The sequence below is a fragment of the Podarcis liolepis genome (assembly GCF_965112155.1).
Source record: "Podarcis liolepis genome assembly, chromosome: 1".
In the NCBI taxonomy this organism is placed as follows: domain Eukaryota; kingdom Metazoa; phylum Chordata; class Lepidosauria; order Squamata; family Lacertidae; genus Podarcis; species Podarcis liolepis.
The window spans coordinates 3,596,575-3,620,449 of NC_139554.1; the positions used below are offsets into that span (position 1 = coordinate 3,596,575).

At 49.0% G+C, this 23,875-nt stretch overlaps 1 protein-coding gene across 2 annotated transcripts in view; it reads right to left on the reverse strand.

The window, feature by feature from the left end:
• Nucleotides 1–253: 253 nt before the first annotated feature.
• The window catches only part of MAP4K5 (mitogen-activated protein kinase kinase kinase kinase 5), a 98,678-nt gene continuing 75,056 nt past the window's right edge, over nucleotides 254–23,875 (reverse strand). For both annotated transcript variants that reach the window (XM_083514739.1, XM_083514740.1), the window contains 15 exons: nucleotides 22,468–22,678; nucleotides 20,931–21,028; nucleotides 20,426–20,467; nucleotides 18,730–18,814; nucleotides 18,549–18,628; nucleotides 15,237–15,297; nucleotides 14,809–14,923; nucleotides 13,126–13,184; nucleotides 9,425–9,528; nucleotides 8,056–8,233; nucleotides 7,710–7,778; nucleotides 6,407–6,499; nucleotides 4,574–4,644; nucleotides 2,668–2,723; nucleotides 254–2,035 (listed from right to left, as the gene is read on the reverse strand). In XM_083514739.1, coding sequence (XP_083370865.1) covers nucleotides 1,948–2,035; nucleotides 2,668–2,723; nucleotides 4,574–4,644; nucleotides 6,407–6,499; nucleotides 7,710–7,778; nucleotides 8,056–8,233; nucleotides 9,425–9,528; nucleotides 13,126–13,184; nucleotides 14,809–14,923; nucleotides 15,237–15,297; nucleotides 18,549–18,628; nucleotides 18,730–18,814; nucleotides 20,426–20,467; nucleotides 20,931–21,028; nucleotides 22,468–22,678 — 1,410 coding nt within the window. In that variant the 3' untranslated portion in view covers nucleotides 254–1,947. The remainder of the gene's footprint in view (nucleotides 2,036–2,667; nucleotides 2,724–4,573; nucleotides 4,645–6,406; nucleotides 6,500–7,709; nucleotides 7,779–8,055; nucleotides 8,234–9,424; nucleotides 9,529–13,125; nucleotides 13,185–14,808; nucleotides 14,924–15,236; nucleotides 15,298–18,548; nucleotides 18,629–18,729; nucleotides 18,815–20,425; nucleotides 20,468–20,930; nucleotides 21,029–22,467; nucleotides 22,679–23,875) is intronic.

Here is a 23,875-nt window from a genome sequence, read left to right on the forward strand (position 1 = left end):
AATGGTTACCTTGTAAACATAGCTGCCTTGTAGCAAGCCAAGCCACTCGTCCACCTAACTCAATATTACCTACACGGACTGGCAGTGGCTCTCCAGAATTTCGGACGACACCCCCAGCCCCACCTGGAGACGCCAGAGACCCCCACCTGGGCCCTCCTGCATGCAAGGCAGTTGCTCTGCTGAGAGAGCCATGCCCCCCCCCCGTGTTCCTCTGCAGAGCCACTAAAACGTAATGAATGAAAGCAGGCAAAACTCAGGAGCAAAAGGGATACTTTAATGGATGAAAGGGGGGGCGGGGAGGAGAAACATGGATGAGAGCCTCGAGAAAGGGATAATGGAACAAAGGATATTCCCCAAGATTTATTAGACAATACTGCGTCTTATATATATATTTATACTATACCACCGGGATTTTTTTTTAAAAAACAGACCCTTTCGAAACTCGCCCAGTCCGGGGGAAATCTAGTTCCTTTCTTCCAGGCACGGCATTTTCTCCTCTGGCACAGTATAAATAAAATACGTGTCCGTGAAGCGTTAAAAAGAGCTCTCCCCTGAAAGCAGTTTTCGAAAGGCTCATCCAGTCGGTGGCTTCCTGCGCTCCCAGTTTGGCATCTATCGTGACAGAAAGGGGGATGTTTCCAGGGAAAGGGATGATTCGCACCAGGGACCCAGCTGCAAGGACCAGGGGGCCTCTGGAATCGGCCTTACCACCTCTGTCTCACCTGGCCTGAACCATTGGGTGGGGATCCAGGGATCCACAAGACCTGGATGAGCTTTCATCTCTTTTTCTCCGTACATTCTCAGGAGCTCGTGATGACGACACACCTGTGTGCTCCCCTCACACACACTCTCTCTCACACACAATCTATCTTTCGGGCCAATCTAGGGATCCTTGATTCCTCACGGAGATACGGCTTTGCATTTCTGCCACACGCTCCCTCTGGCGACAAATCCCACGAGCAAAAACTCCTACAAAAGACTCTTGTACAAAACAGCATTTCTGCAAGAATAGCCAAAAGGTCTTTCCTCCCACCCTGCGTCCCCCTATATATATATATATTTATCTATATATAAACACCTCCCTCAGACGACGGGCTTCATCTAAGAGGCAAAAAGGGTGAAATGAATACCAGGTTCTTTGTACAATTGTATAAAGACGGGGGGGGGAGCCCCCCTCCCTCAACCCCCCCCAAAAGCTGCTCTGCAACCTTCATGTGCTAGAAGTTAGGATACATCACACGACCCTAGCAGCAGATTAATAAATAAGGATTAAATAGTCTATTTTACAAACCCACAGAGAACAGTTGCGTTAAAAAACAGAAAACCCACGATATCCCGGGAATGCTGATGACCTCTTGAAAGCGGATCATTTGGAGAAGATCCAGAGTGGCTTTGCGTAGGAAGTCTTCCCCATGGGGGGGGGGTCCCCAAAAGTGCACCCGCCTTCTCTGCCAGCCTCAATGTTCCTGATTTCGATCTCAGCCACCAGCATTCAAAAGTTGGCATTGCCACAAGGTTGGAAGGCAGCGGCAGCCTTGGTATTTTAACCGGAAGACAAAAGAAGTCTGCGTCGAGAACCGCATGGCACCGTGAACGCATTTGGGATCTCTCCCTCCCCCCCCCCGGGCCTAACGAACCAGAGTGGCTTATTAACCTCGTAGCTTTTATTAAGCGAACTCAACATAACCAACCACACAGTGGCAAGTGACAGATCAGCTGCTTCCCAGCTGCAAGACGCCCAGGCGACGTTTGGCTCTCGTTCCTAAAAAAATGGGTCCGTTTGGATATTGACACAGTAGAGCAAAGGGAGAGGGAGGGAGAAACAGAGAGAGAGAGAGAGAGCAAGAGGGAGGGAGGGAGAGTCCGGCTTGGATAGCATTTCCTTGAGGGCTGCTTCCTTATGTGACGTATTCCTTGGCTGGCAGTTCCGAGTCGGGTTTCGGTTGCCTAGTAACTGTTTTCGTGGCCGGCCAAAATGTAGAGATTGCTGTGGGCTGTTGGGTTGTCGGTCGGCCTACTCTCCAGCACCACCACCCTGTGAGGGGAAGGAGGAACGAGAAAGTTAGCCCTCACTGCAAGTGGGCACCCTGGGGCCCTGGCATCACAGCCTCCCCCAGCCTGGCACCCTGCAGATGTGGGGGCGACAACTCCCACTGCCACCAGCCACTGTGGGCGCTGGGAGCTGTAATGCAACATTGGACTTAATAATAATAATAATAATAATACAGTTGTACCTCCGCTTATGTATCCCTCTGCTTATGTAAACTTCAGGATGCGAATGCGACAAACCCGGAAGTATTTTTCCAGGTTTTGCTGCACGCACATGCGCAGAAGCGCTCTATGCACCATGCGCATGAGAAGCGCTAAACCACGCCATGCGCATGCGTAAAAGCCATCCACTGGTTGTGAATACCTTGGGATGCAGCCAGACCTCCAGAACGGATGCTGTTCGCAACTGGAGGTACCATTGTAATTATTATTATTATTATTATTATTATTATTATTATTATTATTTAACATGCTACAAGGGGGCGTCTTGCTGGATGCATCCCATGACATGGGAAAAGGCATCTCTTTTAAGAACGTGGCCATGAAGTTTTCTAATGCAGAAAGACTGGAAATCTAAATATAAGATTTGTGCAGTGTGTCAAAATCTTCTCAGCTCACCTGTCGGAGCCCAGCAAGCGGAACACCCGAGTTTCGTCTGAGATCTCCTGGGTTACCTGCAAAAGGGGCAGAGAAAGGGACACTTGAGCCAGCTAAGACTGCGGAGGAGGGTTGAGTCAAATAGTCCAGTCGCTGTTGACAAAATGCACAGCAAGTTAGTTCAGAAGCAACCTTCGCCGCTTACTGAACCACGGTTCAAGGCTGCTGGGCTCCAGCTCCCACCATTCCTGACTTCTGGGCCAGTGGGGTCAAGGGAGATGGAGTCCGACACCATCCACCTGGGAATGGGTGTCAGGCCCAGGCACCCTTTCCTCGCCTCTGCGCTGGAACAGAGTGCAACAGCCCTGAGTGCTAAAGGCCACAACAGAAATCTATCCATATACATTATTGTTGCATTGCTATTTGTTATATCTTAAATTTAATTTGTATGACAGTGTAGTGGCCCAAGGGCAGGATTCTCGTGCCAGCTAGGAAGCCCAAATTCAAATCTCACTTCAACCAGACTCATTATGGCCTTAGGCAAGCTGTTATTATCCTGGCCTGCCTTACAGGGTTATTGTTAGGTTTATCACTGAGTTAATGTGTGCATATCATGTTTCCCACTCTCCAAATGGGCTAGATAGGAATGCTTATGTGCTGCTACCCTGGGGGGAGGCTGGGGACGACCCCTGCCTAAACCCAGGAAGACCGCTGCCAGTCAGTGTCGACAATATTGAACTAGGCGGACCAATGGCCTGACTCAGCACAAAGACAGCAAACAATGCCCCCAGGAAGGTGTTACGCCACTGGGCAATGGTACCTCCCATAATGAAGTGAGAACCTTGAGCACGTTGTTTGTGCCATTATGGCGAGCCTTACACAAGAGTTAGAAGGCAGTTGTATTGGTAAAACAATATAAACCAACCGTGAGTAATAATAATAATAATAAATAGCACTTTACATCCTCGTGATAAACTTCACAACAACTTTGTATAGTGCGTTTGTACAACTTCATATGCTTTTATTTGGGGGTTCAACTAGATGACCCTTGGGAGTCCCTTGCAACTCTACAATTCCCTGATTCTGTTATTATCTCCATGGTGGTGGGAATGACCAAGGCTTGTTATGACTTCATAGCTGTGATGTGTTCTGGGGGCTACAAACCTGACTGCCGATGCCCCTCCACCCTTAAGTCGCTATACTTGAGAATGTCTTCTTCTTTGGCGATCCCTCATAGCCAAGTAAGATTGTCTTCCATAAACACGGTCTTAACAGTGAGTCCGTAGGTGACTGTGGAGGCCAATTCCGGATACACACGTCCTTCCACAGTGGGGACACTGGTTTCTGGGCGAGAGTTGATCACGGTGAGGGTTTGCCAAGCGTGCCTTCCTCTTAGCATGTTTCTCCCTTGCATCCTGAGTTTGAGTGTCTTCAAAGCCCATGAGACCTTTGGTCAAGGCTGTTCTCCAGCTGGAGCGCTCGCAGGCCAGTGTTTCCCAATTGTTAGTGTTTATACTACATTTTTTAGATTTGCCTTGAGACAGTCTATAAACCTTTTGTTGACCACCAGCATGACGCTTTCCATTTTTAAGTTCGGAATAGAGTAGTTGCTCCGGAAGACGATAATAAGGCACCCCCACAAGAAGCCATCTCACACCAGGTCAGGCCAATGGCCCTTCTACTCTGACTGTCTGTTGCTCTGCAGGATCTTGGCCAGAGAAGACTCCCCTCACCTGGCACCCAATATTCTTCTAACCGAACGTGGGCCAACTATGATCCTTCACCAGGACAGAGCCACAAGGGCTCCCCTCCCCTCTCTGGCTTTCCCTGAGAAGGGGCGTTCCTTTCTCAGTAGAGCAACCAAGTTCCTTCCACGGAGGGCAGCAAGGCTGGGAAAACAAGCCCCCCCCCCAAGCCCAAGACTTACTTCGTCAGACTTAAAGCTTTTCCCTTGCATCCCATGCTTCCAGAAGGCCAGAACACTGTCTTGAAGGCACACTGCGGGAGAGATGCAATAAGGTAAGAATGAGAAAACTAGACAGCATCTTAAAAAGCAGAGACATCACCTTGCCGACAAAGGTCTGTATAGTTAAAGCTATGGTTTTCCCAGTTGTGATGTATGGAAGTGAGAGCTGGACCATAAAGAAGGCTGATCGCAGAAGAATTGATACTTTTGAATTATGGTGCTGGAGGAGACTCCTGCAAGAAGATCAAACCTCTCCATTCTGAAGGATATCAGCCCTGAGTGCTCCCTGGAAGGACAGATCCTGAAGCTGAGGCTCCAAGACTTTGGCCACCTCATGAGAAGAGAAGACTCCCTGGAAAAGACCCTGATGTAGGGAAAGATGGAGGGCACAAGGAGAAGGGGACAACAGAGGACGAGATGGTGGGACAGTGTTCTCGAAGCTACCAGCATGAGTTTGACCAAACTGCGGGAGGCAGTGGAGGACAGGAGTGCCTGGCGTGCTCTGGTCCAGGGGGGTCACGAAGAGGCGGACACGACTAAACGACAAGAAGAAGAAGAAGAAGAAGAAGAAGAAGAAGAAGAAGAAGAGCAGCCCTTCTGGATCAGGCCCCTGGGCCCACCTAGTCCAGCATCCTGTTCTCAGAGTGGCTGGCCAGATGTCTCAATGGGAAACCGGCAAGCGTGACCTGAGCACAAAAAGCAACACTGTCCTGTCCTCCTGTCCTGAATACCTCCTGCAACTGGTATTCACAAGCATTGCTGCCTCCAAGTCTGCAGGCAGACCACAGCCATCGGGGCTAAAAGCCATGCATGGTCTTCTCCAACCTGAATGTGTCCAATCCTCTGAAAGCCATCCAGGCCGGTGGCCACCGCTGCCTCAAGACACAAGGCAAGGCCAATCAGGGCTGTTTTACGGGGTGGTCTTGCCGAGCACGGGGAGGGGATTCCAGGGGAGACCTACTTGCTCTCCCCACATACTGAGTGAGAGGTCCATTAAATGGTGTGAAGGAGTCCAGAGACATGTCTTGGAGACAGCTGGTCTTTGGCAATGCCAGGAAGTGTCTGCCAAGGCATTGCCCAATGGTTGCCTCTTGATTTTTCAACGCCAGCACAGAGCCCTGGCTTCTGGGTTACAGCTGTAACCCTGGCTAGAGAACTCTGTCTGCAGCCTCCACCGCAAGCCTCCAAGGTCAGTGGGTCATGGCAAGAGTCGGGCTGCCCCCCTCAACTCCCACCAGCCTCCAGCCAATGCGGGACACTGATCACACACTCTGAGCCCTCAGGAGCCCAAACATGCCATCAGGAGGAACATTCCCGCCATAACAATGGCTGGTTCTCACCAAGGAAGCCTCCCAGGCATTTGAGGAATGTCATTATGGGCTTTCCTTCCAACATCTTCCTGTCTTGTGTCTTGCAGACTCTGAGTCTGTGGGGTTGCATGCGATCTACCGCAGGAATTTGGGGCCTCCAGGCTTCTTTACCTGGCCCCCAAGACTCTCTCGAGGCCACACATTCTCACCGGCCACAGCTTGGCACCCTCCTTGAGGATTTTTGCCTGGCTAGAATGCATCCTTGAACTCTGACAAAACTTCTGGTGGAGGACAAAGAGGGAATTCACATTTGTTTCCCCGCCTGATTTTGTACCTGGCCCCACCCACTGCTGGCATTTGGCTCCTGGAAGGTTGCCCAGAAGGGAATGTGGCCCTCGGCTTGAAAAGGGACCCCCACCTCCGAGTTAACATACAGCATGCACTTTGGAGACAATAAACGATGGCGAAGGCGGTCTCTGCTCACCTACAGATTCAATGCAGAAATCAAAGCTTAGTTCGGAGGCCAGCTTCTTGCTCGACTTCAGTTTCCCATGCAGATTCACAATTTTCACAAATCCTTAAAAGGGAGAAATGAGAGCCAAATCGGGATTGCTGGGTCAGCTCAGAGGCTGCCCCAACAAATACAGTGGTACCTCTGGTTACGTACTTAATTCGTTCTGGAGGTCTGTTCTTAACCTGAAACTGTTCTTAACCTCAAGCACCACTTTAGCTAATGGAGCCTCCTGCTGCCGCTGCGCCGCCGGAGCATGATTTCTGTTCCCTTCCTGAAGCAAAGTTCTTAAACCGAGGTACTATTTCTGGGTTAGCGGAGTCTGTAACCTGAAGCGTATGTAACTTGAAGCGTATGTAACCTGAGGTACCACTGTATATGGAAGTGGGAAGAGCCAGGGCCCAGGCAGCAGCCACTCAGCCCACAAGACATGCAATGTCTGCCGTGGGAGAACCACAGCGACAGAGTGCAAAATCACCACCACCACCATAATACTAACACAGGAATGTTAATAAACTATGTGTATGAGGAACTGATCTATATAGGGTTTTAATGTGTAATTCTACTGCTGCTTTAAACTGATTTTTAGCTTAAATGCTGCTTTTAGGCTGCCTTGTTCTAAAACAGCCTTTCTCTTTTTTTCCAATTTTTTATTGATTTTCCAAAAATTTAAAACAAACACAGAAACAAACAAACACACACACACACACACACACACACACACACCCTATTTGTAATTAAACCAATCTTTGTAACATTATTAAGTGACTTCCTCAAATCCCCTTGGTTGAATTTCATTATATATCATTTTAACAGTATTCCAAAATCAAATTTCTCAAAAAATTAACTTGATCACTTAACATCTTTCATTCTTTCTCAATTAGCTTTAAACATCTTAAATCCTCTCCTTACATATTTAAATCCTAAGCCTATCTAATACTTGCAAGCTTTTCCAATTAAGTTATCTTAACATATTTAGCTAAATAGTCTTTAAATCCCATCCATTCTTCCTGGTACTCCTCCTCCTTCTGGTCGCGGACTCTTCCAGCCAGCTCCAAAAAATCCATAATCTTCATCTGCCATAAAACAGCCTTTCTCAACCTGTGGGTCCCCAGATGTTGTTGAACTACAACTCCCATCACCCCTAGCTAGCTTATTATTATGTTTTACTGTGTTTATTCTGTTTTTGTCCCCTCCTCTTTTTCTATTGCTTTCTGCCTCGGAGCTCAAAAAAGAAAAGGAAAAAAGCCAGCAAGCTCTAGCTCCTGCTACTTACTGTCCAAGCAGACAAGAACTGTGTCCCTCTCCAACTGGGTGACGTGGATGGCATCGAGCTGTTGGCAACCTTGATGGAGGGGAGAAGAAGAGAGAGAAACCATTTGCATCCAGGCCACTGATGCAACTCTTCCTCAAACCCATGAATCTTCTTTCTCCGCTCTCGCCATCCACGCTATAAGGCCACCTCTTCTGCTGCCCTTCCCCACAAAAGAGACTGCCAAGTGACAGAACCCTCCTCTGAGAAGAACTCGGCCTCTCCAACCTCTGGCACTTCCCCACTTTTGCTGTGAGTAACTCATATTGTCTCTTACAGTAAACTGAAGTCAGGTCTGCTGGAGCCTCACCTGCACCAGTTTCTGTAAACCACGAAGAAGCAGAGTTCAGGTTAATTGTCTCAAACTGCACGACCTGGTTTGGTTCGACTCCCTTGCTTATCGCCACGCACACCATGGGGTACTCCTGCTCTGGGATCACCAGCATTTCGAAGACGTTCAGGGGGGTCGGCAGCGGGAAATCAAAGTGCTGGAAGGGGCAGGGGGAAAGAAACAACAAGGCCACCAAAATGAAAGTAAAGAAGAGACTGAACAGCAACCAGCCTGTTCTGAAATTTGGCTTCTTACGGAGTGGACATCTAAATTATTTTTAACATTTAGATCTCACCCTGTAAACAATGACCAGCCTCAACAGCATCGTCTGTGTATAAGACGATGCTTTTTGCTAAAAAAAAAAAAAAAAAATTAGGCAAAAATTGGGTGTCGCCTTATACATGGATAGTGAATGCAGAGGGGGGACGTGTGATTAATGGCAGCAGCAAACAGGAGATTGGCAGCAGCGATTGGGAAGGTGATTGGTGGGTGTGGCAAGGCCTGCTGGTGATTGGCTGTGGTTGTGGCAATTAGGCAGACAATTGGCAGCTGCAGCAAGGTGTGTGATCGGCAGTGGCTGTGGCAAGCGATTGGCAGTGGCAGGCAGGCAGTGGCAATTGGCAAAAGTGACCCCCCCCCAAAAGCTAAACAACCTAATTTCTTAATTTTGGGTTAAAAAAAATAGGGGTCATCTTATACATTGGGGGCATCTTATACACAGATAAATACGGTAAATTAAAATCACTATAGAATCAGAATTGCAGAGTTGGGAGGAAGCCAAAGGGTCCAGAGTTTCCCCAACTTGGGTCTCCAGACTACAGTTGACATCATCCCTGACCAGTGGTCCTGCTAGCTAGGGATGATGGGAGTTGTAGTCTCAAAACTGCTGGTGACCCAAGTTTGGGAAACGCTGATCTAGTCCAACCCCCTTTGCAATGCAAATGAACAAAAGCAACATCAAAATAAAAACATACAGGTATAGAAGACTCAGGATCACTTTCAAAAGGTTCTCCTGAAAAGGAGCCCTTCACTTGCTACTCTAAATGCTGGAGTTGGAGACAGTGTGATGATGAGCTGCAGGGAGGGACTTGGTATCCCCCAGGACAGGGGTCAATGGTGAAGGGGTCCTCCCTGCCCCTCAAGACTTGGCTGCCCCTTCAAAGCGGTCTATTGGGGCTCTGATCAACACCCTGAACCAAGCACAGAAGTTAACTGACGGCAGATGCGACTCCCACTCCAGATCTGATACGGCTTAACGTCTTGCACGAAAGCCTTGAAGTTCCACCCTCAGCGGACGCATTCCCATGAAACACCACCACGAAGTCGCGCAAGAAACAGCCTCACGCACCTTTATTAACATGAACTTCTGCATCGGTTCATACCACTGAAGCAAAACGATCCCCAGCTGCAACGCTCCACAGAGGTATTTGTGGCCTGTATAGGGATTTCTCACTACAGAGGAAGAAAAGCAAAGGAGAGGAACAACCCCAAAGGGTCAGGGCTGAGTCAGTTCCAGCAGTGGGAGAGCTGGGAGCAGAACTCACTTGGCCGGCTCTGCTTTGACAGGCCAGCTCCATCACGCTGACCCCCCACCTCAATCTTCTGCATACTACTTGGTATTAATAATAATAATAATAATAATAATAATAATAATAATAATAATTTATTATTATTTATACCCCGCCCATCTGGCTGGGTTTCCCCAGCCACTCTGGGTGGCTTCCAACCGAATATTAAAAACAATACAGCGTCAGACATTAAAAACTTCCCTAAACAGGGCTGCCTTCAGTTGTCTTTTAAAAGTAAAACAGTTGTTTATTGCCTTGACATCTGATGGGAGGGCATTCCACAGGGCGGGCGCCACTACCGAGAAGGCCCTCTGCCTGGTTCCCTGTAACTTGGCTTCTCGCAGTGAGGGAACCACCAGAAGGCCCTCAGCACTGAACCTCAGTGTCCGGGTAGAATGATGGGGGTGGAGATGCTCCTTCAGGTGTACTGAACCGAGGCCATTTAGGGCTTTAAAGGTCAGCATCAACACTCTGAATTGTGCTTGGAAAAGTACTGGGAGCCAATGAAGATCTTTCAGGACTGGTGTTATATGGTTTCAGCGGCCAGTCCCAGTCATCAGTTTAGCCGCCGCATTCTAGATTAATTGCAGTTTCCGAGTCACCTTCAAAGGTAGCCCCATGTAGAGCGCATGGCAGTAGTTCAAGCGGGAGATAACTAGAGCATGCACCACTCTGTCAAGACAGATTACGGGCAGGGAGGGTCTCAGTCTGCGTACCAGATGAAGCTGGTAAACAGCTGCCCTGGACACAGAATTGACCTGTGCCTCCATGGGCAGCTGTGAGTCCAAAATGACTCCCAGGCTGCGCACCTGATCCTTCAGGGGCACAGTTACCCCATTCAGGACCAGGGAGTCCTCCACACTAGCCCGCCTCCTGTCCCCCAAGAACAGTACTTCTATCTTGTCAGGATTCAACCTCAATCCATTAGCTGCCATCCATCCTCCAACCGCCTCCAGACACTCACACAGGACCTTCACCACCTTCACTGGTTGTGATTTAAAATAGAGGTAGAGCTGGGTATCATCCACACATTGATGAACATCCAACCCAAACCCCCTGATGATCTCTCCCAGCGGCTGCATGTAGATGTTAAAAACCACAGGGGAGAGGACGGAACCCTGAGGCACCCCACAAGTGAGAGCCCAGGGGTCTGAACACATATCAAAACACATATATGTTGCTTTGGCTTCTGGGATGGAAGGAAGGTGGGATATAAGCAGGTAACAAACTTGGGAGGGAGACTTCTGGGTGGTGCCATCTGCAATGGCGGACTCCCTCTGAACTGGAGGGACTAGCTCCGCGTGAAACAGGTCTTCTCCGCTACGGCGAAGCAGGGACCCTTTTAAAAATCACAGGCGGATGAAGCCTGTGACCATGGGACTCGGCGGGCACCTTTAGCGCCCCCCCCAACTCGCAATGGAACCCACTAACGGGCTCCAAAGTGAAGAGGGGGAAGTGGCGTGGTGCTGTGAGTCAACTGCTATTTCCGTGGAGCGAAGCCGCATAGCCGTTGCTGGAGAGCGCTGCCTTTTTCCTGGGACAATTTGGACTCTAAAATAAGCACCCGTGAGTACTTAAACTTTGAACAACTGGATCTTAAATAAGGACTTGCGAGCAGAAAGGAATTGGATTTAAAAATTTATCTCAATTTGGTACTGAACGGGAAGGTCTAAACAGGAAGTCAGCCTTCCGTTCTTTTGTAGACAGAATAAAGCAAAGACAATGTAAACTAGAGCTCAGAAAATCGCTTTTAAAGGATTGGATTTCATCATTTAAAATTGTGGAACCCCCCTTCGACAGCAGGAGAAGAAGGGGGATCTTTTTCGGACTGTTTAAAGTGAGTTTAAAGTAAAGTAACTTTCCACCGCCCTGATCCTGGAGCGGGGTGTCAGGACTGACTTTTGAAGCTCATTGACCAGAGACAAACGTTTTTGACAGATAGCTAAAAGAAGAGAAACATAGTGATTCCGCTGTTTCCCTTTGCATTTTAAAGGAACAAATATTGACAAAATATCTCAAAAAGGAAAACTTTGTTGCAAGAACAAATAGAAGTTTTCCCCCTAGAGGGAGACTGTGAAACTAACCAATTCCAGGGAGCCGGCAGCTGTTACAGATTACAATCGTGGGAATAGACATTTGACCTTGCAGGACAATGTATTCAGAAGCTCTGTTGTGTGCTTTCTATAAAACAAATGCCCTACTGGAACAGTTACATGAGAAGATGAATTTGAGGCGACTTCGACTAGAAATTTTGAACAGGCAATGGGAAATTTTGAACAGAGGGTGGGAAAATATGTGGAGCCCACCCAGGAATTAAATCAGGAGTGTGTCTTGACAGAACAGGCCCAACAGGAATATGAGCTTTCGGATTTGACAAATGAACTTGGAAAAAGCCAGATTTGGAAAGAAAAAGTTTGGTTTGGCCTGGAAATGGGGGGCTGGATTGACTTTTCAAATCTGGGATTTGAACATATGCTGGGATGTTTGGACTTTTCAAATCTGGCAATGGGCCGTGAGATGTTTGGGATGGTGGGGGCTCTTAATTTTGGAGGGTTTTTGAAACATGTTTTTAAATACCACATGGAATGTAGTGTTGAATATGGAAAAGGGGCTGATCTGTCGAGAAGGGTCAAAAATATTGCCAAGCTGGAGTTACCATGAGCAGGAGACAAGGGAAAATACAGTTACAAATATGAAGAAGAGCTGTGGAAGGGACATGGAAGAGACTTGAGAGCCTCAGATATAAGGTTGCCAGGTTAATGCGCTAGAGCGACGGGATAATAAGGACTGACAAAACCCGGGACCAGGAGGAAGGGACGCTGGATGAAGATTGGATCTGTTTGCATTTATTTTTTTTAATATCAGGACTGTTTTATAAAATTGATGAATGTTAAAAAATTGTTGGAATGAAATTACTCGGCTTTAGTAAAGATGCTTAAAGAATTATGAAAGAATACTATGGTTTTGAGAAGTTGGTAAGGATAAGATTTAAGCTTTAAGCTTCAAGGTTTTGTTTTTTATATAGAAAGATAAGATTAAAACAGTTTAAGGTAATGTAATGACAGAATATTATGAAATATGGAAAGGATTTGCTGGGATAATTAATAACTAGGATACAAAGAAAGGGAGGAGGAGGAGGTCAAAGAAAGAAGGTAATGACAATTGAGGATTTGAGAATAATGAATTTGTTTTTAAATGTTCTTAAATGTGTGTGGTGTATTTCTGTTTTTTCCCCTTTTATCTTGAATTTGTATTCGAATCGTTGGAAGTGGTTTGTTTTTTTTTCTACTTTGTTAACCATTTTTACTTTGTATTTTCTTCTTTTTTTGTTTTGTTTCTATTTCGTAATATTTTGAAAATCTCAATAAATATCTTACAAACTTGGGAGGGAGGGAGGAGCAGATGCCCCGGCCGAGAAGGTCCAGGCAGGTCCACAAAGCTGGGAGAGGGTTGTCTCCAGAAGCTCAAGCGGAAGACTTACCTATACAGCATTTATGGCACCCTTTTGTATCCGGGATCTTTGTCGTTAAGGCAAATTTCCTGAAATGAGAGTTAAGTGTGAATGGTTTGTTTGTTTAACTAGGACTGTCTCTTATGTCACTTTTGTTTTCAGCCCGCTAAATATAAACGGGAACGTAGATGGAGCGAAACCAATGCGACTGTTGGCCAAGCTTGCAAAATGGGCCCAAAATAGACACTTCGGGGATAGAGGCAGTCTACCTCTGCCTAGCAGCCGGGGAAGCATACAAGAGGGAAGTGGGTAGTCTTTGTGTTCCCTTGAAGGACCTACCAAAAGCATGGACCCTGAGCCAGCAGGGCTCTCCTTATGTAACCCGCCTTCCCCCACAAATCAGACCTCCATGTTTTATCTGACTTCTTATCTACGAGGATAAGAAGAGCCTGGCTGCTGGATCTGGCCTTAGGCTTATTGAGTCCAGTCTCCTGCTACCCAGAGTGGCCAATCAAATGCCTCTGGAGATGAGCGCAATGGCATTCTTCCTCTGTTCTTCCCCAGCACCTGGTGTCTAGCAATATACCGTATTTTTTGCTCTATAAGACTAACTTTTTCCCTCCTAAAAAGTACGGGGAAATATGTGTGCATCTTATGGAGCGAATACAAGCTGCTCAGCTACCCCAGAAGCCAGAACAGAAAGAGGGATTGCTGCTTTCGCTGCGCAGCGATCCCTCTTGCTGTTCTGGCTTCTGAGATTCAGAATATTTTTTTCTTGTTTTCCTCCTCCAAAAACTAGGTGCGTCTTGTGGTCTGGTGCGTCTTATAGAGCAAAAAATACGGTGCTTGCCTCTTGACAGCGGAGGTAAAACACAGTTATCATGGGAAGCGATGATTGATAGCCCTCATTACTGTCTAATCCCCTTCCCACGTTCTCCACCCCATGCAAGATTTCATATCCTGCTCTTTATCAGGGCATTTTGCATTTTGTATCAGAGCATCCCTGAAAGTTGGTGGCCATCGAACCTCTGCTTAAAAACCTCCAAGAAATGAGGTTTCTTTAGATAAGCTGCCACTTACCTCTGAAGGTAAGTGAAGGTTGTTGGAAGAAGATTTTTTCATGTCCAGGGAGGCTCATGGGGTAAGAAGAGGCCCAAAGCGCAATGTTGGGCACTTGGGGACGGATTCAACTGAATACTTGCACTAGTGTGAGCCAGTGCAACAACGCCTGCTAGTGTAGAAGGCTTACCCACATCGCTGCAAATTGCCTGGGGTGCGTGTGGCTTTCTGGAAAATGCCCAGGACAGCACAGAGAGGGGAGGAAAGGGGTGACCACTCCATCAGGGAAGCCAAAACCCTTGTGCTGATGCAACAACTCTTAGAGTGCAATACTGAATTCTGCCCCATGTTTTCCTGTTTCTTGAAACTGCAGTTTTACCTGACTTTTAAAAATGATTTACTTCATTGTGGAAAACACGCACACACCTTACAAGAGCTTACAATCTGTGTTATCTAAATAAAATAAAAAACAAGGGAAAGCGCACTTACTGCCAGGACAGTGAACGAGGTGCTCTCCAGACACTGATGCACTACAGCTCCCATCATCCTTGACCGGCTGGGACTGATGGGAGGTGTAGTCCCTACAGCTTCTAGAAGGCATTATGTCGGCTAGCCCTGAGACTGGGTTCAAGAGGTAAGAGAGTGCTAGCTTACCTGGGCAATATTCTGTCGGGGAACCGATGGGTCTGAATATGAGCAGCAAGGCCTGTTTTTTTGGCTTGTTCAAACAAAGCTATTAGGTTATGAGAGTAGAGCTGGAATGTTCTCCCTGTGACAGAAACATGGCCTGTCTCAAAACTCTGGCATATTATAACAATAAATGCAAATACCGAATAAAAACAAAGAATACAGAGTGGGAAAAGGTTACCTTCTAAAAAGGACAGCCCCAAAATATCCAGAGAGGTCCAAGCAAATTGCAGAGAGCAAAAGGGAAAGAAACAAATTAAAAATGACTTCCGTGGCATTACCGTAAGCCAAGCTAAATTCAGCACACCAAAGGGAAGATTTCCTAAGAGAATATCCTGTTCCCCTGCAACCCCCCATTTAAGCTTTGCGGTGCATTTCTTTAGCAACTGACATACCTGAGAGTGACATTAAGGTATTGTTGATCACGTAGAGCCAGGTGCATCTCCGCGGAAACAGCTAGAAAAAGGAGCAGAAGAGATTCCCATGGGTGAAAAACTGGGGAGGCGTTAAAGGAAGCATGGAAGGCAGTTTCTGGCAACTCAGGTTAAATTTTTCTGGTCCCTTCCAACTCTATGATTCTGTGTTAACTCAGAAGTTACCGTATTTTTCGCCCTATAGGACACACTTTTTCCCCTCCAAAAATGAAGGGGAAATCTGGGTGCATCCTATGGGGCGAATGCAGGCTTTTGCTGAAGCTTGGAGAGCGAGAGGGGTCGGTGCGCACCGATCCCTCTCACTCTCCAGGCTTCAGGAACACATCCGCAGCGTAGGCAGCCCTACGGGAGGTCCGGCAGGGATGTCTAGGCTGCGGATAGCAGCCTGCTGCTTCAGGGCGCCCCTCGCACCGGGCAGACATCCGCAGCGTGGGGAGCCTTGCAGGAGTTCCCCGCAAGGCTCCCCACGCTGCGGATAGCAGCCTGCCGCCCAGTGGGCGGGGCGCCCTGAAGCAGAGCGCCCCTCGCGCGGGGCAGACATCGGCCAGCCCCACAAGCTCGGGGGACAGCAGGGAGGCGCAGCGCCGCCATCCCACTGTTCCTCGACCTGGTTCTGTTTCCCCGACCTGCTTTTGGGGGGGAAATAAAGGGAATTTTTTCCCCTTTATTTCCCCCCCAAAAAAACTAGGTGTGTCCTATGGGACGGAGTGTCCTATGGGACGAAAAATACGGTAGGTCCTGCTGTGATGAATGGGGTGTATACCCAGATAAGTATGCATTGGGTCATGAGGTTACTATTAAGCTTTCGAGAGTTACACTCGGCTGTAATCTGTTTTATTTTCATATATACATAGCTTATATAACCGCTCTCTATCCCTCACACTTCCAGGCTGACTCACAGACCACAGAAATTTACAATCAGAAGGAGACACTTGGAGGCCAGAGTCCACCTCAGAGGAGGCTCCCTAATACAGGATGCAACCTCAGTCTCCCTTGCGGAGGGCTGCCTGACCTCTCTTTAAATTCCTCCAGTACGGGTGGACCTCGTCACCTCCCGAGATGATACTGAATAACTAAAGACAATGAGAACCAACACATCGGAAGCAAATATATTAAAAAGCAGCAGAAAGAATAAAAGCAGGGCAGCAGCACAGAATAAAAGCTCTTTCAGGCAGTATCTTAAAAGGATGGCCTGGGGAAATTAAATGAGTACAGGTGAAACTCAAAAAATTAGAATATCATGGAAAAGTTCATTTATTTCAGTAATTCAGCTTAAAAGGTGAAACTAATATATGAGATAGACTCACGACATGCAAAGCGAGATATGGCAAGCCTTTATTACTGCCTCAATGCGGCGTGGCATGGATGCTATCAGCAGTAATTGATGCAAAAGGGGCCCAAAACAAGTACTGAGTACCGTATTTTTCGCCCCATAGGACGCTCCGTCCCATAGGACGCACCTAGTTTTTTTGGGGGGAAATAAAGGGGGGAAAAATTCCCTTTATTTCTCCCCCAAAAGCAGGTCGGGGAAACAGAACCAGGTCGAGGAACAGCTGGATGGCGGCGCTGCGCCTCCCTGCTGTCCCCCGAGCTTGTGGGGCTGGCCGATGTCTGCCCTGCGCGAGGGGCGCTCTGCATCAGGGCGCCCCCCCCTGCCGGGCCGGCAGGCTGCTATCTGCAGCGTGGGGAGCCTTGCCGGAAACTCCGGCAAGGCTCCCCACGCTGCGGATGTCTGCCTGGCGAGGGGGGCGCTCTGATTCAGGCCGCCCCTCGCGCCGGGCAGCAGGCTGCTATCCGCAGCGTGGGGAGCCTTGCCGGGACCTCCGGCAAGGCTCCCCACGCTGCGGATGTCTGCCTGGCGAGGGGGGCGCTCTGCTTCAGGGCACCCCGCCCGCCGGGCAGCAGGCTGCTATCTGCAGCGTGGGGAGCCTTGCCGGAAACTCCGGCAAGGCTCCCCACGCTGCGGATGTCTGCCTGGCGAGGGGGGCGCTCTGCTTCAGGGCACCCCGCCCGCTGGGCAGCAGGCTGCTATCCGCAGCGTGGGGAGCCTTGCCGGGACCTCCGGCAAGGCTCCCCACGCTGCGGATGTCTGCCTGGCGAGGGGGGCGCTCTGCTTCAGGGCGCCTCACCCGCCGGGCGGCAGGCTGCTATCCGCAGTGTGGGGAGCCTTGCCGGGAACTCCGGCAAGGCTCCCCACGCTGCGGATGTCTGCCTGGCGTGGGAGGCGCTCTGCTTCAGGGCACCCCGCCCGCCTGGCGGCAGGCTGCTATCCGCAGCCTAGACATTACTGCCGGACCTCCCGTAGGGCTGCCTAGGCTGCGGATGTGTTCCTGAAGCCTGGAGAGCGAGAGGGGTCGGTGCGCACCGACCCCTCTCGCTCTCCAAGCTTCAGCAAAAGCCTGCATTTGCCCCATAGGACGCACCCAGATTTCCCCTTCATTTTTGGAGGGGAAAAAGTGCGTCCTATAGGGCGAAAAATACGGTACATATGCATGCTTCTACTTCTCGGAGGTCCAATATTGCTCTATTTGCAATCCTTGTTTTGCTGATTTCATTTAATATTCTAATTTTCTGAGACTGTTAATTTGGGGTTTTCATCAGCTGTATGCCATGATCATCACAATTATAACAAATAAAGGCTTGACATATCTCATTTTGCATGTCATGAGTCTATCTCATATACTAGATTCACCTTTTAAGTTGATTTACTGAAATAAAGGAACTTTTCCACGATATTCTAATTTTTCGAGTTTCACCTGTAAAACAAAAGCGGAACTCGTGTTTTAGAGACTACAGATCCCATCAGCATGGCATGGCGCTGGCTGCAGCTGTTGTTCATCTGAAGGGCAACAGGCTGGGGGAAGGCTGATCTGAAGTCATATGGCTGCAGATACTAGTTAGGGAAATTGGGGAACCTGAGAAGCTCCGATGGCTGGTTCCACATTTTTCTCAGGGTGAGGAGCCTGTGTCCCTCCAGGTATTGCTGGACTCCAACTCCCATCTGCCCCAAGCAGTGTGGCCAAGACCCAGGGATGATGGGAACTGGATTCCAGCAGCACCTGGAGGCCACAGGTTTTCCACTGCTGTCTTAAGATGATGGAACTTAAGAGTAGGGAAGATTAGAGAGCCCTTTGCTCCACCCACACTGGCCATCCAGCCCTCCTGCCCTGGAGGAGGCGCAGCTAGTCCCCCATCCTGAAAGGGAGCTTTGCCCATCTCTCTGGCCTCGGCCTCCCAGAAGGATCCTGCTGGCCCTGAGCCGTTCTCCCCTACCTGTTCCATGGTGGCTTCGTGGAGCTCGTTGAGGTTCAGAGTGTAGATGCCTTCTTCTGTGCCAAAGATGATATACTGATCTAGAACATGGCAGAGGAGAAACTGGCTTAGCCTCTTCGGAAACGCAACTGCGGTGGGGTGTGAATTCCTCCCCGGCTCAAAAACGGAAAGTCACCCTCACCTTTCGTGTCCGGGTGTATCCAGGATGTGGCGCAGTTGATCTTCAAAGGGCAGCCGTCAAACACTTTGGAGAAGCAGGCTCCCATCTGGAACAGCAAAAAGGAAAAAAAAACCACGGGGTGTCTTCATTGGCGTAAATGCAACACACAAGTCTCTAGTTCCTCTGACCATTAGAAAACACAAAGGAACAAAGCAGATGAGGGGGCAATGGCCAATGGATGTCTCAGGGGCCAGAGAAATGACCGGTTGTGCCAGGATGGGAATACTACTACTAATAATAATAATTTATTATTTATACCCCGCCAATCTGGCTGGGTTTCCCCAGCCACTCTGGGCGGCTTCCAACAGAATATTAAAATACAACCATCTATTAAACATTAAAAGCTTCCCTAAACAGGGCTGCCTTCAGATGTCTTCTAAAAGTCTGGTAGTTGTTTTTCTCTTTAACATCTGGTGGGAGGGCGTTCCACAGGGTGGGTGCCACTACTGAGAAGGCCCTCTGCCTGATTCCCTGTAACTTGGCTTCTCGCAGCGAGGGAACTGCCAGAAGGCCCTCGGAGCTGGACCTCAGTGTCTGGGTAGAACGATGGGGGTGGAGACGCTCCTTCAGATATACTGGACCGAAGTCGTTTACGGCTTTCAAGGTCAGCAGCAGAGCTTTGAATTGTGCTCGGAAACATACTGGGAGCCAGTGTAGTTCTTTCAAGACCGGTGTTATGTGGTCTCGGCGGCCGCTCCCAGTCACCAGTCTAGCTGCCACATTCTGGATTAGCTGTAGTTCCCAGGTCACCTTCAAAGGTAGCCCCACATAGAGCGCATTGCAGTAGTCCAAGCGAGAGATAACTAGAGCATGCACCACCTGGCCAAACAGTCTGCGGGCAGGGAGGGTCTCAGCCTGCGAACCAGATGGAGCTGGTAGACAGCTGCCCTGGGCACAGAATTGACCTGAGCCTCCATGGACAGCTGTGAGTCCAGAATGACTCCCAGGCTGCGCACCTGGTCCTTCAGGGGCACAGTTACCCCATTCAGGACCAGGGAGTCCTCCACACCTGCCCGCCTCCTGTCCCCCCAAAACAGTACTTCTGTCTTGTCAGGATTTAACCTCAATCTGTTAGCCCCTGCCTTTGAGCCAGGTTCCCACAAAGATCTTCGCTTCTGATTTTTTTCTCCTGCAAATTGGATTATTAAGTGGAGGCAGCAACACTGTAAAACCCTGGGGAGCCCACTGAGCACCCCTCTCCTGTTCAAGATGGGGGGAAGGGGGCTGCCCTATATCAACACCGCTGTAACATGACAGCTCTTGGCCCGTGACAGCATGCACACCCCACCTCTGGAAAGCCAGGAACAGGAAGCAATGAAGTCCCAGAGGGCTGAAACAGAGGAGGGCGCAGGCAAGGGGGCGGCCCCTGCAGTGCTACGGAGACCCCAGTATATGCCCCAGTCTGCCAGGCGCTGATGATGACCTTGGGCACAGATGCTTTTGCAAACCCTGATCTCCGTTAGAAGAAACAGAGATGGGAGCCTGGCTCAAAGGCAGGGGGCTAACGTTAAGGAGATGCAGAGTGAGAATTCATCACATGCAGAGCAGTTTCAACACGTGCCGTTCCAGCTCCTCGTACACGATCAAAAGTAATTTCATTGTCCCCGAAGGGGGCAATGACAATAAAGATATTATTATTATTAAAAAGGTTTCTTACCAGCACCTTGGGAGTCGGTGGGAGACCATTGATTGCTGGCTTCTGTGGATAGGGGGAAAAAAAAGAGTATCACAAACCACCTTTGGAAGGCAAACATTGCTCCTTGGGAGCAACACCTTAAAAGGAGGGGGTTGAAATTCAAATCCAAGCTGACATATTATGCAGTTGCTTCGCAAAAGCGGTGTGTAACTTTCTATTGTCAAGCCTGGATCAGGCTACCTTGTCCTTGTTACCTGTACATTAACTGCCCTGGGACCTGCGGGTACAGGGCAGTATACAATTTTTAATAATAATAATAATAATAATAATAATAATAATAATAATAATAATACATTCTGGTACACATGACCCCTCCTGGTAGAGGAACATCATCAACATTATTACTATTAATTAAATTCCCAAGGCCCTGAATAAGAGCAGTTCTTGGGTACAGATTGATGGAGCCAGGCAATAACGAGCAGCCACAAGGAGGCCACGGAAGGGAGCCAAGCGCAAAACCACCCACCAGATATTCCCGCTTGTCCTTTTTCCGTGGCAGCTGTGGCACGTAGCCCAAGCCATCAGCGTTCTCCTCCGCGAGCTTTGGCACAGTGTCCCCGTTGCCTAAAGAAGCAAAAATGCAAGTCATATTGTTTTTAGAATACAGATGCCTTTATATACTTGCTAATGATATAATATGACATGATATACTGGTGACGCTTAGTCTATTTTTTACTTGCTGGCTTGTTAGCAGCGTTAAAGCCCTAAACGGCCTCGGTCTAGTATACCTGAAGGAGCGTCTCCACCCCCACTGAGATCCAGCGCTGAGGGCCTTCTGGCGGTTCCCTCCCTGCGAAAAGTGAGGTTACAGGGAACCAGGCAGAGGGCCTTTTCGGTAGTGGCCTGTGGAACGCCCTCCCTTCAGATGTCAAGGAAATAAGCAGCTATCTTATCTTCAAAAGACATCTGAAAGCAGCCTTGTTTAGGGAAGGTTTTAATATTTAACGCTGTATTGTTTTTAACACTCGATTGGGAGCCGCCCAGAGTGGCTGGGGAAACTCAGTCAGATAGGCAGGGTATACATACCTTCAACCAAGTATCAAAAACACAAGACAACATCAAACATTAAAAACTTCCCCAAACAGGGCTGCCTTCAGATGTCTTTTAAAAGTTGTATAGTTCTTTATTTCCTTAACATCTGAAGGGTGTTCCACGGGGAGGGCGCCACTACCGAGAAGGCCCTCTGCCTGGTTCCCTGTAACCTCACTTCTCGCAATGAGGGAACCGCCAGAAGGCCCTTGGTGCTGGACCTCAGTGTCCGGGCTGAACGATGAGGGTGGAGATGCTCCTTCAGGTATACTGGGCCGAGGCCGTTTAGGGCTTTAAAGGTCAGTCCGTGGGCTTTTAAAAAACTGGGACAGGATGGAATGGTGGGGAGAGTGTAGAATGTAGATTGGGGAGGCAAAGGTGCAAAATCCAGCTTCTGGCCTGGGGCGCCTTGCTATTGGCCAGGGCCTCAAGATGTCAAGCTATGCTATATGGTGACCTCCCGGTCTGTTTTGACTGCAGACCATATTTTTAAAATTACAGCACACTTCACCAAGTTGGCACCCTTCAGATGATTCAGATGATTTAAGAAGCCTGCTTAGAAAACTTCTGCTTTGAAAGCAGAAACGAAAACGCCAGCTCCTTCTACACTCTGGTGCAGCTGTACTGTGCATCCCCAACCAAAAGAATGAACCACGGTCGACTGAAGGGAAATGGGACTTTTGCGGGTCAGTGGCGTGGGGCATCAAGCATTGCTCCCCCCACGGGGGGGGGGGACTTCATCTCCCCCAGACTGTTCTCAGTACAGCTGCATGGGAGCACCAAGGAGCCAAGTCTTAATTTGGCACCCTCACCTTCGGAAACTGCCGGTGGAGGTTGCCTCTAACGTTTTCCCCCCGTAGTCCCAGATATCTCGTGGGGCGGCTGCGATGACCGGGGTGCTCAGGTGCTTAGTGCATTCTGCACACAGCCCAAAACAGCAGGGCAGGTGGCCCTCCCAGGAGGAGGATACTCACCCAAGTCGCTGTACCGGGTGGTGAGCAAACCAGGACTGCTGACGCTGCTGGTCATCCCAATTGGGGAGGGTTCTGTCTGAGGCCCGCACACCGGGATGCTCTGTCTCCGGTGAGACGGTGGGGCTTGGCCGTGAGAGTCAGGGCAATACTTGATCGTCTGGGACTTCTCATCATCGACGAGGCCTTCCTCTTGGTAGATACTGAGCCTGGGCTACAGCAAGAAGACACAGAGAGTGAAACAGATTGATTGATTTCAGAACATTGATGCAGTGCTAGATTGTTAAATCAACCAACCAATCAAAGTGATTTCCAAAAAAGAGAAAGCACAAAAATACATCAGTAAGACAAATTAAAAGTAATATATTTTTTCTTTTTCTTTCATTTATATTTTAAACCTTGATTTACATTTTAAATCATAAATAAATAAGAATAAAAATGTGCACCAAAGGTATACTTTTTGAAACGACAATAGACCAAAAACAGATTTAAGCTTGCCACCAGCTTTCTAAACACCAGGGGAGGCTTCTCCACACATGAATGTTTTCAGCAGGTGTTGAACAGGGTACGGTATCAAGAGGCAGGGAGTTCCGCAGTGCAGGTGCCGCCATACAAAAAGATCGAGTTTTTAGAAATGCAGAATGTCTGTTACGTTAACAGCACCGGTTCTGCCAATGGAGTCTGCTGTTGAGTATGGCGATGGCAGCTGCTTTGCAATCTGATGTACAGTGGTGCCTCGCAAGACGAAATTAATTCGTTCCGCAAGTTTTTTCTTCTTGCGAGTTTTTCGTCTTGCGATGCACGGTTTCCCATAGGAATGCATTGAAAATCAATTAATGCATTCCTATGGAAACCGCCTTCAGACCAGGTCAGGGGACAGTCTGTCCCCCGACCTCTTCTGAAGGCTGGGGGGGGGGGACAAGGGCTTTTCTTCCCACCCCCAGCATTTTAAAAAACCCCGGGACAGCGGAGGACTTCTCCACTATCCGGGGCGATCTTAAAATGCTGGCGGGCGGCATTTTAAAATCGCCCGGGACAGCGGAGGACTTCTCCGCTGTCCGGGGCGATGTAAAAGCCCCTGGGAAGGCAGGCAGGGGGGACAAAGACTTTTGCCCCCCGCCCGCATTCAAAAGAGGTCCTGGACCTCTTCTGAAGGCAGGCGGGGGGCAAAAGTCTTTGCTCCCCACCGCCTGCCTTCCAAAGCCGTCCGGGACAGCGGAGAAACGTGCTGCCTTTCTCCGCTCACCCGGGAAGGCAGGCAGGGGGGAGCAAAGACTTTCGCCCCCCGCCCGCCTTCAGAAGAGGTCCTGGACCTCTTCTGAAGGTGGGCGGGGGGCGAAAGTCTTTGCCCCCCCCCCCTGCCTTCAAAAGCCGTCCGGGACAGCGGAGAAACGCGCTGCCTTTCTCCGCT